The sequence below is a fragment of the Myotis yumanensis genome, unplaced genomic scaffold (genome assembly GCF_028538775.1).
Source record: "Myotis yumanensis isolate MYYU_CA2020_CCGP unplaced genomic scaffold, mMyoYum1.0.hap1 SCAF_8, whole genome shotgun sequence".
Classification (NCBI taxonomy): domain Eukaryota; kingdom Metazoa; phylum Chordata; class Mammalia; order Chiroptera; family Vespertilionidae; genus Myotis; species Myotis yumanensis.
The window spans coordinates 11,014,147-11,027,682 of NW_027223759.1; the positions used below are offsets into that span (position 1 = coordinate 11,014,147).

Below are 13,536 nucleotides of genomic sequence, written 5' to 3' on the forward strand. Positions count from 1 at the left end.
ATGAATTCAGATCTATACGTGATGTTCACATCCTGACCCAGCAATGAACAGTACTTAGAATTTGACTCCCAAGTGGGAAGTGTGTTTCCTAGGGCTTAGGTACTGGCACCACAGGGCAGCAGCTGCACTGACAGCCTGGCCTCCTGGCAAGGTGCGAGGGCAAGTCTTCAGGGGAGCTGGGAATGGCTGAGGATACAGTGTAATCTGAATGACTCCCAGGGCGAGGGGACTGGGAAGGTTATTTTACTGGACTCCAAGTCAGTAAGATTACCATGCAGAAGCCCCTAGCTCAGTGCCTGACATCTGGTAGAGATGCCAATGTTACAGCTAGTCCTATCCACTCACTCTATGAGATGTGGATATTATTAGATTGCCCAGGATATTGTCCCCTCTAGCAAGTAAAAAAAAAGCTCATGTACCTATTTATTATAATTTAGAAATTAGGTTGGCTGTTTTTTAGGAATCATGCTGAAGCAACCAGGTCTACTAGCACTCTACAGGGACACCTTCATATTGCTAGTAAACTGTGCACTGGCTTTTCACACTACCTGGGATGCTGGAAGAACTGGATCCTGATTTAATGCTGGAGCTGGATAAGGAAGTCCAATCACAAGCAGACTCTGTCCTCTTTAAGGCTTCTTGGTAGTTCATGTAGAGCTGCTTCCCATACTAAACAGAAGCAGTAAGTGAGGACATCTGAACTTCACAGGGCATGATACAGCCGGGTGAGGCAGGAAAGGGGGTACATTTCCGTTTACTGATTCATAGTCTGTACTAAAATTAATACCTAACAATCCTTCAAAAATACTTTTAATACCAGTAAATTATAATCTCTTATTTTTCTTCATTTTTACAAAGGCAGCAAGAAGTTAACACCTGATTGTATTCATTATCAATATAAAGTTTTTTTTTCAGTTATTCCTCAAGCAACTTTGATTTTATAGCTATAATAAATTTTATTTCCAGTTACTTAATATAATCATCTTCAAAATGTGCTTTAAAAGATTTATTTTAAGATTTACTTTTTTTTATAGAGCAGTTTTAGATTCACAGCAACACTGAGAGGAAGTTCCAGAGATTTCCCATACGCTCCCAGCCTCTAACATGCACAGCCTCCCTGTTACCAACACTCCCCACCACAATGTACATTTGTTACAATCAATGAACCTACACTGACATCATCATCACCCAAAACCCGTAGTTGATCTTAGGTTTACTCTTGGTGGTGTACATCCTATGGATTTGGACAAGTGAATAATGACATGTACCCATCATTATAGTATCATATAGAGCAGCGGTTCTCAACCTGTGGGTCGCGACCCTTTTGGGGGGTCGAACGACCCTTTCACAGGGGTCGCCTAAGACCATTGGAAAACACATATATAATTACATATCGTTTTTGCGATTAATCACTATGCTTTAATTATGTTCAATTTGTAACAATGAAATTGGGGGTCATCACAACATGAGGAACTGTATTAAAGGGTTGTGGCATTAGGAAGGTTGAGAACCACTGACATAGAGTGAGTATGAATATTTTCACTGCCCTAAAAATCCTGTACTCTGCTTATTCATCCACCCCCCAAAGCAATTTCTTTTGTCTAGGCTGAATTCTGAACATAAGAATCATATAATACATGCTCCAAAGCCAAAATAAATCACCTTTGACGCTATACAAGCTTTTACTAGCAGTATTATTCCATAGATACATACCAACTGTTAAAAGTTTATGTCTAGCCCCAAAGAAAAAAAGATATTTAAAACATAAGGCCTGAGAAAACCAGACACTGGCAAAATCATAAACATGAAACAACCGGAATAATTATCATGACAATCAAAACCATATAATTAAGTACTTCATTGTTCTGTCATCAAACTCAAAGAAAACTTACCTTTGCAATGCGGATACCATTGACCCACTGGTGCAGGGTCCTCACATCATCACAGCAAAGGTATTTGATGTACTGAGATTTCTTCTGGATCTGTGGGTGCTGCAAGGTTAAAGACAAAGTCCTACTAAGTCTGCTGGAGAACTAAGTGTAGTTTACAGGTGAGGGCTGGATGGCGGGTGACTGACCTGACCTTGACTGCAAAATGCAAGTGCTAGCACAGATTTAAGTTGTTTTAACTCCACTGGGCCACAACCACTTGTTCTCTGAGAAGAAAACCCTAAATCACACTCAGTTTTGGATGTAATGACTGTTTATTATGACTTCTCTTTTCAGTTATTCTGAACATTTTTTAAAATGGCTATATTTTACCTAAAGTATTTAAATTATGTTCAATTATAAGAGGTTTTAAAAATTCTCTAACCATATTCGTTTGTTGTGGAAACCCATGAAATCAATAAAATAAGCAATTTGAATAAGTTAACACTGCAGCAGGAATATGTGGCCACCACTGTAAGTTGTATATCTGCATTGTTAAAAGATCAGTCTCTGGTCTACAATGAGAGAAATGTAAATTCATTTATTCTATTCTACACATTGCTTTAGAGCTCAGTTCCTATGATAAGACATTTAACACCAATTTAGTTATTGAATGCTACAGTCAGTTTTAACCATCACCCTTCAACAATAAGAGGTTAGCAAAATAATATCTAACAGTTTTTTTCTCTTGATAATATAGGCTCCACAGCCTTGTCTTGGAATACATGCCCTTCTCCTCATGAATCACATTAAAATAAACCACCATAGCAACCTTGAAAGAGCAGAGGACAGGCAGGAGAGCGTGTACTTTTCTGTAAGAGGAGGAAGGGGAATTTCATTCATTCATTCATTCATTCATTCAACAAATTCTTATTGAGCTACAACTATTTGCCAGATGCTTCAAGTAGATGTTGGGATACAAAACAGAAGAGGCCACAGTTTGTGCAGAAGATAAAATGGGCTGACTGAAAAAGCTTTCTTTAGTGTTGCCAACTAGGGCTAAAAGAGCTGTTCTCCATCTCTGCTTCCCTGAGACACTGCTCACCAGCAGGGGTCAGACATCTGAACAAGGGGCTACAGGATGGCTCTGAACCTTTATCCCTACTCCTCCCTTTATGGTGATTTACAAACTGTTCTTGACTAATTCCTTCCATTTCCTGAGAGTAGGGCTAAAACCAAGGGTGTTCCACTGTAGTGGTGGCCCTGCCTTAGAAAGTGTGTCTTCTCTACACAAAGGTAATGTTTTTATCAAGACAACATCAGAGAATATCAAAGAGAAATTATCCTTTATCCTTCTCTCCTCATCTCTAACCTGAGAATCAAAGTAACACCCTGAAGAGTATTATGATATGATTGTTTGAGTATTTGCAGATTACTTGCTAGTTTAAAATGCATTTTAGGACCTCAAAAATTCTCAACCTCCCGTGTAATAAAGGCATTCATTCTATAGCCTTCATATGGTCATTCAGGCTTTGTGCCAATATCGCAGGAGAATGCCTGTTCCACTAATATAACGTTATTTTATTAAAAGTGGCGTTTATTGAGCACTTACCATGCACCAGCATTATGCTAAATATTAGCTCATTCCATCCTCATGAAAACCCTATGAGTCACATATAATTACCTCCACAATCTGAGAAGAAATGGAGGCCCAAAGGGGTGAGGACGCATTCAAAGTTATTTGCCAACAAGTGAAAGAATCAGGATTTGAAATCGTGCAATCTCGTTTCAGGATCCATGCTATTAAACATTATGCCACACTACTACCTCATAAATGGTGGAATCTTCTTCCCAATTTGCTGCCTCTCTTTTCCACCACTTTTAAAATTGCACAGGAGCTAAGAGCAAGTATGGAGGAGATAGTCTTTGCTAAAAATCAGAAGCTTTGCATTTAAATTAAATACTCCAAAGAGAACATACAATGAAATACTTCCAAAACAAATGAATAGCTACACCAAAAGTAATTATTTCACTTCTAAAATGATGTTGATTTGGAATGTTTGCATTCTTTAATAAAAGGTAAAAATTTTGAGAATAAAAAACATTTAAAAATATAATAAATTATGGATTACTATTGTGCTATTTGATTATTTTTTTATGTTTATGCCAAACATTAGATTGAGACTGATAATTTCTAAAACTCTGTAATTAAAAGTGATGCTATAAAATCACAGTCCAAGTGCCAAAGGAAAACCACTGAATATATACTCACCATTTATTACTTTGGAAACACATATAGACTTGAAAATTACTTCCCTCAACTAACATGCAAGTAAGAAAATAAAAACATGTAACATTCCACCCACTCTAACACTTTTGATCCTTCTAAACCTCAAAAAAATAACCCCTTAGAACAAAAATATTCTTAACCTAAGAATTTTATAAGCTGCAAAAGGAAGTAAGATAATACTGCAATAAATAACAACTGTTGGTGAGGATGTGGAAAAAAGGAAACCCTTCAGCGGTTCTCAACCTGTGGGTCATGAACAATGAAAATACATCCTGCATATCAGATATTTACATTATGATTCATAACAGTAGCAAAATTACAGTTATGAAGTAGCAACGAAAATAATTTTATGGTTGGGGGTTACTACAACATGAGGAACTGTATTAAAGGGTCGCGGCATTAGGAAGGTTGAGAACCACTGCATACTGTTGGTGGGACTGTAAATTGGTGCAGCCGCTATGGAAGACAGTATGGAGGTTCCTAAAAAAATTAGGAATACAGTACCATATGATCCAGCAATCCCTCTGCTGGGTATCTATCCAAAGAACATGAAAACACTAATTTGAAAAGATATATGCACTCCTGTGTTCATTGTAGTATTATTTACAATAGCCAAGATACGGAAACAACCTAAGTGTCCATCGACAGATGGGTTTTCCAGGTCACATGTGATGCCTGAACTGTAGTGGCCATCTGTGACTATAAAGTGAGCCAGCCTGAGAATAAGCTGATATGTGGAAAATGGGACAGGGAAAGACAGAAAGAATTTAGGTTCTCACTGACAATCTGAGTCGTTAAAATAACCAACTCTTACTGTCATGTAATAAGATCCCCCAAATAAATTTTACTTATATGGGTTAAGTTTATTAGTATTTACTTTACAAGAAATTAAAATACAAGAATATACAAATACACATTTTACTACCTAAGAGAGCAAAGATATCTTCACATGTCATATAACCCCTCTGAAAACTCCATTATATATCTGTGAGAGAATGTGAGTGTAAAAAGCAAACAAATTATGTTTTTATGTTTAAGTAATTATGAGGACCCCTTGTCAGGTCCTAGGGACTCCCAGGGGACCTTAGACCTCATTTGGAAAATTGCTGGATTAAGCTACTTTCTACTGACTTAAAAATCATTTGCTGCTGTAACCTAAAAGATACAGCGGTATTCTCCAAGAAAGGATTACCTACAAAAGGGTTACTGTTACAATACACCTAATTTTATCAAAGCAATAAAAACTCTACACCAAAACACTAAACCAACACCACTACCACAAACCCAAATGACAATTCTCAGAAAAGCAAAATCAAACAATGACATAAATATGTAGACCTAATCGCTACCAAAGGGTTACTAGGATGGAGCTAATGAGAAAGACATAATCATCTCCGTAATTATCCAGGATTTTTACAAGTTGTTTTTATTAGTGTCCCTACAGATCACTAAAACTTCACTAAAAATATCAGTTCTCAAAGTACAGATATAATTGGTGTGAGTAGCTAAAAATTTTGTATAAAGGAGAGGGGAAAAAAGCCCTAAAAACAACTCAGACAGGCAATAATACCTGCATGGACTACCTACATGCATGGATTACCAGGGTTACAGTTGTGTGTGTGTGTGTGGTGTGTGTTTGGTGGGGAGGTGGGGGGGTGGGGGGGGTGGGGACAATAATTATTTATGGACCAGATGAGAGCCAGTCCACTTTGACCACAGTGCCCTCTGATGGTTCTGCTGAGTAAGTACAGAAGAAAAACAAAACCACAGAAAAAAGCAAAACCAGTATACCTGATGAAGATCCAAACTATTCTAAAATGTCCAATAACACAGTCTATGCCTAACATCAATGAAAATTCCTAAAAAGAGATACATGTTTACCTTCAGCACCAGACAACAGTCCGTCGGGGCTTTGTATTTGTTCCGATAGTCCTGTCCGTAATAAACATTGACATGATCCAGCTGGAGAAAGCATACCAGATCCCGAGAAACCTAAGATAAAACACAGCCAAACGGATAAATTAACAATAATGTGTAAGCAAGCAAACATCATAACTGGTAACAGTTTCTAGTAGAAAAATCAAAATTTTACCACGTAGAAATTACTGCTATTTTACAGAGGACAAGACAGTGAGATTCTCTAGAAATGTTTCTTTTTTAACCCATGATGCAACAAAAAAGGCCATCCCTTTTACTGTCTTGCCATTTACAATTAACACTGACTTGCTTGGAAAAGGGTGGCATTTTAAACAAACTTTAACTATGGTATAGTACAGCCGTGGGCAAACTACGGCCTGCGGGCCGGATACGGCCCGTTTGAAATGAATAAAACTAAAAAAAAAAAAAAAAAAAGACCATACCCTTTTATGTAATGATGTTTACTTTGAATTTATATTAGTTCACACAAACACTCCATCCATGCTTTTGTTCCGGCCCTCCGGTCCAGTTTAAGAACCCATTGTGGCCCTCGAGTCAAAAAGTTTGCCCACCCCTGGTATAGTATATTAAAAATAATCTAATATAGTAGAGCTCTCTGGAAAGAACAAGAAAATAATGCAGTTCAGTGTCTGTCCACACATATCTCAAGCACAGTGATTCTCAAGTCGGGGTTTTCTTACCAGTTAAATAGGGGCAACAGTAGGTACTTCTCGGGGTGGCAGTAAAGACTGGAAGAAGTGATACAGTGAGGAGCTTAAAACAGTGCCTCGCCCCCGTAAGCACAAAAGCGACAGGTAAGGCTGAAACATCCATAATCCCAGAAAGCTATTCTCCCCAAACAACGAGCAGCAAAGACTACTCTGGTAGAAGTCCCAAAAAATAATACATATAAGGATGGTTTCAAATTTGGCAAGAGAATGGAGATTGGCCCAACTAATGGGCAGAGAGTGAACATTTTCAGGTTTCTTCTTCTTTATAAACAGATCAGTAAACAAAGCAATGTTCTGTGTCCTACAGAAGTTGAAACAAATCAGAGCCTGGATTCACCTTGTCAGCACACTCACTACAAATTAAAATCAATTAGCACAATGAAGAAACTCAAAAGCCAGCAGAAGGGACACACCTTCGCTTTTCCTTTAGGGACATAGTAAATACCAGATGCTCGCAAGAGAAAGTAACGCTTTTTCCAGGACTTCTTGCCATCATCTTTCAACCAAAGGACTCCTTCAATTTCTGGTATAGTTACAGAACTTCCACAAAAACATTCCTAAAAGATGATAAATTGGAAAGACATATAATTCTTGGATTCTCAGAACAAAGTTGTGTTTACTCTTGTAAAATGTATGACACTGTAATTAAACCAAAGTGGCTTTGTATTAAAACCATGCTGTTAATTATACCTCAATTAGAACTTTCCATTGTAACATAATATGGATTTATTTTAGAACTGCTATGGCAGTCCCTGTGAAATTTTACCTAATATACAGTTTTGAAGAAACAGATGAAATGTCAACTGAGTTGCATGTAATGACACTTAAATGCATTTGTAAACAGCACAGTTATACTAAATTTAATGAAAGTGTCAGAACTAACATAAGCATTGAACTTTATATTTATCCAAATTAATAACATAGATTAGCTGTCAAGCTAAATAGGAATGCATTTTAAAAGAAAGCAACATGCTAAGTGAATGATTACAAAAAGCAACCATGTATTTAGTAAAAGAATTTTAGAAATACTCACTAAAGATTAACATAGGACATATGGAGCCTAAATTAATTTCTCTCTCCCTGAAGTACAGAAAAATCAGGAATTATAAAAAGGATTTTTCTTAATTGTAGTGAGTACCATATAAAAAGCTGAGTGCTGATCTTCACTTTCCTAATTGCCTTGTTGTAAGCAAGCATTTATTCAGGTTTTCAAACATATGAACGTCTTTGGTCTTAATGCTCTTAAATTAGCAAAAGCCAAAAATTCAATATGAATTTGTTTTATTATTCTTCAAAATAAGGAGATGTATGTATTTTTAAAAATGATTATGCATGTAAACATTCAGTAAGACTACGGCTTGAAATATTTTGTAAACAGCTATTTATATTCAAATTTCTCTCTGGGTAAGCAGATAAACAGCACAATCATACGCTTCATTGCCCTGCCTTTTCTCCTACTCATCAGCTCCCAAAAAGCTCATGTCCCTTTTAGTACACCAGCTGAACTCTCTCCATCAGGCTATAGAAAAATAGAGTCTCCTCTAGTTACACTGCAAAAATAAACATACTGCATTGACATAACTGACTTAAAAAAATGGTGGTTAATATTTTAATATTATAATGGGAGAGTGAAGAGTCATACCTCCAACAGCACTTCTTTGTTTCTATCTGCCATCTCAGCTGTTTCCTTTTTCCCCAGAAGATAGTTCTGGAAAAATGAATACGTGAAAGTTAAAGGATAAACACATTCTATTATTCCCTTGGCACAAGAGCATATGTGATTTCTTCTAGAGACATAGCACCTCTGTGTCGGTTTCCGGCTGTGTAGAGGAGAAGGAACACTCTTTGGAAAGCAACCTGTGCAGGGACACCATCATTAAATGGCTAACAGTGGCTTCCTCCTTACCTTTCTCATTCATCTTGACCTACTCAATGTAAGTGCTCTCCCCCAAATCCTGAGGTAATACTACATGCAACAATATTATGTTTTGATATATCTAATGAAAGTTGTGTTTACAGGACCTGAAAGGTTTACAAATTAAGTATGACAAAGAAAGCAAATTTCCTTAAAATATGCTGAGCTTAACTGATCCAGATGCAGAAAATGTAATTCTATGTTCTGGGTTTTAAAGAAGAAATCCCAAATTCTCTGAGACTACCATAATCTCATTTTGGTGACTCAACTAAAATATGAATTCTAATTATTAGCCTTATGAAAAAATTTTCAACAATCACCCATAAAAAGATCTACCCATATTCCCAAATGTGTATTCTTCACTTAAAATGTCCAGTAAAGATGTGCCATGATTAAGCCACCTGAAGGATGACTACTCAATACCTTCAACACTGCTACTATTTTCCCTCATTACTACTTTTTATAGTGGGGTTGTTTTCTCTTGCCTATTGATTTTTATAAAATACTAGAGGCTCAGTGCATGAGATTCATGCACTGGGAGGTGGGGAGTCCCTCAGCCCGGCCTGCGCCCTCTCACGGTCCTGGACCCCTCGGGGATGTCCGCCGGGGACTGGACCTAAGTCGGCAGTCAGACATCCCTCTTGCAGTCTGGGGCTCTAGCAGTTTGGAACCCCTCGCTCCTTACCACCCGCCCATAGTGGAGGCAGGAGAGGCTCACGCCACTGCTGCTGCACTTGCTAGCTGTGAGCCTGGCTTTTGGCTGAGCAGTACTCCCCCTGGGAGTGCACTGACCACCAGGGGGCAGCTCCTGTGTTGAGCATCTGCCCCTGGTGGTCAGTGTGCGTCATAGAGACTGGTCATTCCGCCGTTCAGTCGATTTGCATATTACATTTTTATTATATAAGATAGGATTTTGGCAATAGAAAGTATTAACTTAAACACTGTTTTGAAATAAGCAAAGATGCCAAGTAAAGCAAGGTCGCATGTATTAGTATGTGGAACCATTTATAATCAAGATTACTAAGATCAAAAAATAATTTAAAAAACAAATCAAAATCTCAACTGGATAAATGGCTGAAATAGAGAAACTTAAATATGTAAGTACTTTTCTTTGATGGATAGAAACTCACCAAATAAATAGCTACTGAACACAGCTCTGGATTAGAGTAGAAACCTGGAAACTCCCTGGAGTTACTTCTGCTGCCCCAAGGGCTCACCCTATCCGGCTCTTTGGGCTGATAACCTCCCTCGGGCCTGACGACCGGGGCCCAGCAGTCCCTCCACCCTAGCAGTAGTGAATGCTCCCATGGGGTTTTACCACCACAGTATTCCAACCAGGTGGTTGCCAATCTTTTAACTCTATCAACTTAGTAATGACAGAACAATATAAGCATTTAAAAATACCAACCTCTGTGTTTTTGAGTCTCACCTGTGGATTTTTGAAAAGTGCATATTTTTCTATACGCTCCATAAACATAAGCCTGTTTTGACTATCTCTTGTCCAGTTAAGAAGATTTTCAACCAAGTTTTCATGGTCTTCAAAGATTCTCTCTGTCCCAAAATAAAATACCAGTACTTTGTTAGTATTCACCAGAATTGCATCAAATATATGAAACCATGCAAAATAATTCACAGCAGAATCACAGAATCCTTACTGACACTACAGTCCTGGGCCCTTAGAGATTTTCCACCTGTTTTCAAATAAGGGAACGTGCCCTAATGGTGGTAAGTGACTTTAGCAAGGTCACATGCCTGCTACATGGAAGAATTAGGACTGGAATCTAATTCTTCTTCTAGGTCTTCTTCAGCTTTCAGCCTTTTCCCATTCATCCTTAAAAAAGAATATGTTAGTTGCATATCATAAATTCTGATATTAAGTATTTCCAATAGTATTCAGTTCTTGTAATTTAAGAAATTTCCAAGATAATTTCTTCTTTGAGTCATGGGTTTTACTTTTAAACATAGACATATTTTCTAATTTCCAAATTAGGAATCAAAGCACATGACCTTTAGATTGAACATATATATTCAAAGAACCCATTTAGATACTAATTTTTTGAAATTTCTTGAAGTTGCTTATGGCCTCATACTTGAATTTTTAGAAATATCCCTCTTCTGCTGGAAAGAATGTATATTTTACTGTAATTAGATAGTGTTCTAAATTTATTTCATAGATCAAACAAATTATTTTTCAAATCTCCTGTATCCTTTTTTGTCTGCTTGATTGTACTGATCATTGAAAAGGTTCTACTATGAAGGCTGACATGAGTTTCTCCTCGTAGTTCTGTCAACTTTTGTTTTATACAATTTAATGCTATTAGATAAAATTTAGAAATATGGTCTCTTTCTAGTGAATATGTGTGTTCTCTTCATCTCTAGTAATGCATTTTGCTTAAAGTCTATTTTGCTATTAACAAAGTTAATTACCTTTGTTTTGGTTAGTGTCTTTTCACATTACTTTTACTTATGTGTCTTTAGATAATAGGTCTTTTTTATAAACAGCAAACAGTTGCATTTTATTTATTCATCCTTTCTAATAATATTTGTTTAATTGAGTAATTTACATTTATCATAATTTGTTTCTACCAACTTATTTGGGCTCTTAGTAGCCCCTTGTTTTCTTTTCTTTTATTCATTCAACAAATACTGAATGACTATATATATATATATATATATATATATATATATTTTTTTTTTTTTTAGTTTTATTTTTCAAATACAGTTAACATTCACTATTATTTTTTATTAGTTTCAGGTGTACAGCATAATGGTTAGACAACCATATACTACTTTACAAAGTGGTCTCCTGATATTTCAAGTACCCACCTGGCTCTATATATACTTATTAATATTATTGACTATAGTCACTATGCTGAACTTTACATCCCTGTGACTATTTTGTGACTACTAATTTGCATGTAATCCCTTCACCCTTTTCACCTAGCCCCTCAACCCCCTTCCCCTCCGGCAACCAACCAGTCTGATCTCTGTATCTATGAGTTCACCTTATACTATAGTTGAAGCACTGTGCCATGTATATATGATTAAACAATAGTTACTTAAAACGCCATAGTTAATTATATAAGAGGTAATACAGAAATATTACAAATGCGAGTCTTTAAAACTACGATCATAAAAATATTCCAAAACTAGCAACCAAACATTTTCTGTGTATCATAATGCTACTACATCTATGAACTCAAACAAGTTTTCTAATTAAGAAGAGTTATAGATGAGTATTACAAGAATACATTTTTATTCATGTTAATGATGGTCTAATAACTTATGACTTAGTTTTGGGAGTTGTGTACATATTTTCTGAGAGAAGGGGTTAATAATTATATTTTTTATTTATCTGTAAATTGCTGTGAATATTTAAAAATATAGTAAGTAGTAAGAGAAATGCAAATACATATTTTAAAATAGCAAGTTACCATTGATTACTGATTCAATTAAGTATGCTAAGAGAATTACTGCAAGATTTCTGTAATCATACAACTAATATTACAAAAAAAAATGTTTTAAAAGTCAAGAATGATATAAAAAATGAGGATGTTTATAATTAGAAGACATCATACCAAACTACAAATCTTAGGAAACTAAGACATAATACACCTAGCTAAAAATAAGATATTTGTGCTTTATTTGTCCCCTGAAAATCAAATGCAGGAATAAAGACTTCAATACAAATGTGAATAAATTGGTCTTCAGTAAATGTGTTGATCTATGCAGTTCTTATTTGAAGGGAAATAGTATTTTGTTACCTTAAAAAACACACAAAAAGTTTGTTCTATAAGAAAATCTAAACTCAACTAGATACCTCATATTCAAAGAAATCTCAAAATACTTGAAAAAAAAAAGATAATGTAAAAAGCCAAGTTTATATTATAGGGGATAAAATATAAATATGTCTCCAAGTGCTTTTACCAACACAAAAACTGTTAGAATTAAAAAGAAATTAAAAAGTAAGTGAAGCAATGAGATTACTAACCCATTTGTAACTCAGAGATGGTTTCTACCAGTGACCAGTCTAAACTGTAACCACAGTGGGATTTGTCCATCAGGTTATCCAGCACTTGTCTCACCGTCTGTCTCTCATCCACCATCATTGTTTTAGAACTATCATCAGACATGTGGACTCTAATAACCAGCTATAAAAGGCAAAAAGAAAATTAAATGCAAACCAAAAATCAGACATTTTAGAAACTTCTTCCAATAATTGAGTACTGCTCTTAGTAATGCCCTCAGTTAAATATAAATTAAAACAAACTTAAATTTATTATATAAAAATACTCTAAAATTAGGTATCAAATAACCTACATAAACAAATGTAAAGCCTCCTTAAAATTATAACGGGTAAGATCATAATAAGATTATTTTGTTTTACTGTTAGGGTAACTTAAAATCAGAAATTTACTTCTTTTAAAATGCATTTTATCCACAAAAAATACATGTGAAAAATATATTAGGAAGAACTACCCCTCTACCTCTCCATATCTTAGAGATACATTATATAAACAAGGCAATTTTTTATACATCTGTAAAACTGATTTAAAAAATCCAAGTATCACCTTTTTCACTTGTGCCTCTTTAATTTTCTCTAGGGCAACTCTGATCTTCTCAGCTTTCAATTTTGCTGCTTGTTCTTCCTGTGAACAAAAGCACTTCAGATAAACTAATGCTAAAATAATGAGATTTTTAAAAGAAGTCTTTTTATCCTTAAGGATGTTGCTAGCATTGAATTTCAGCAAGAATATAACTTCACACAATTATATAAAGTATATTTTAAAAATAACCGTGTTCAAAAGTGAGAGC

The 13,536-nt window shown here is 35.7% G+C and overlaps 1 protein-coding gene across 1 annotated transcript in view; it reads right to left on the reverse strand.

Annotated features, from left to right (window-relative positions):
- RAPH1 (Ras association (RalGDS/AF-6) and pleckstrin homology domains 1) overlaps positions 1 to 13,536 on the reverse strand; it is a 76,496-nt gene that overhangs the window by 10,385 nt on the left and 52,575 nt on the right. Inside the window, 8 exon segments of the mRNA XM_070421933.1 lie at positions 549 to 669; positions 1,893 to 1,991; positions 6,040 to 6,150; positions 7,220 to 7,363; positions 8,449 to 8,514; positions 10,151 to 10,272; positions 12,713 to 12,872; positions 13,293 to 13,370. Of these exon segments, the coding sequence (XP_070278034.1) occupies positions 549 to 669; positions 1,893 to 1,991; positions 6,040 to 6,150; positions 7,220 to 7,363; positions 8,449 to 8,514; positions 10,151 to 10,272; positions 12,713 to 12,872; positions 13,293 to 13,370 (901 nt within the window).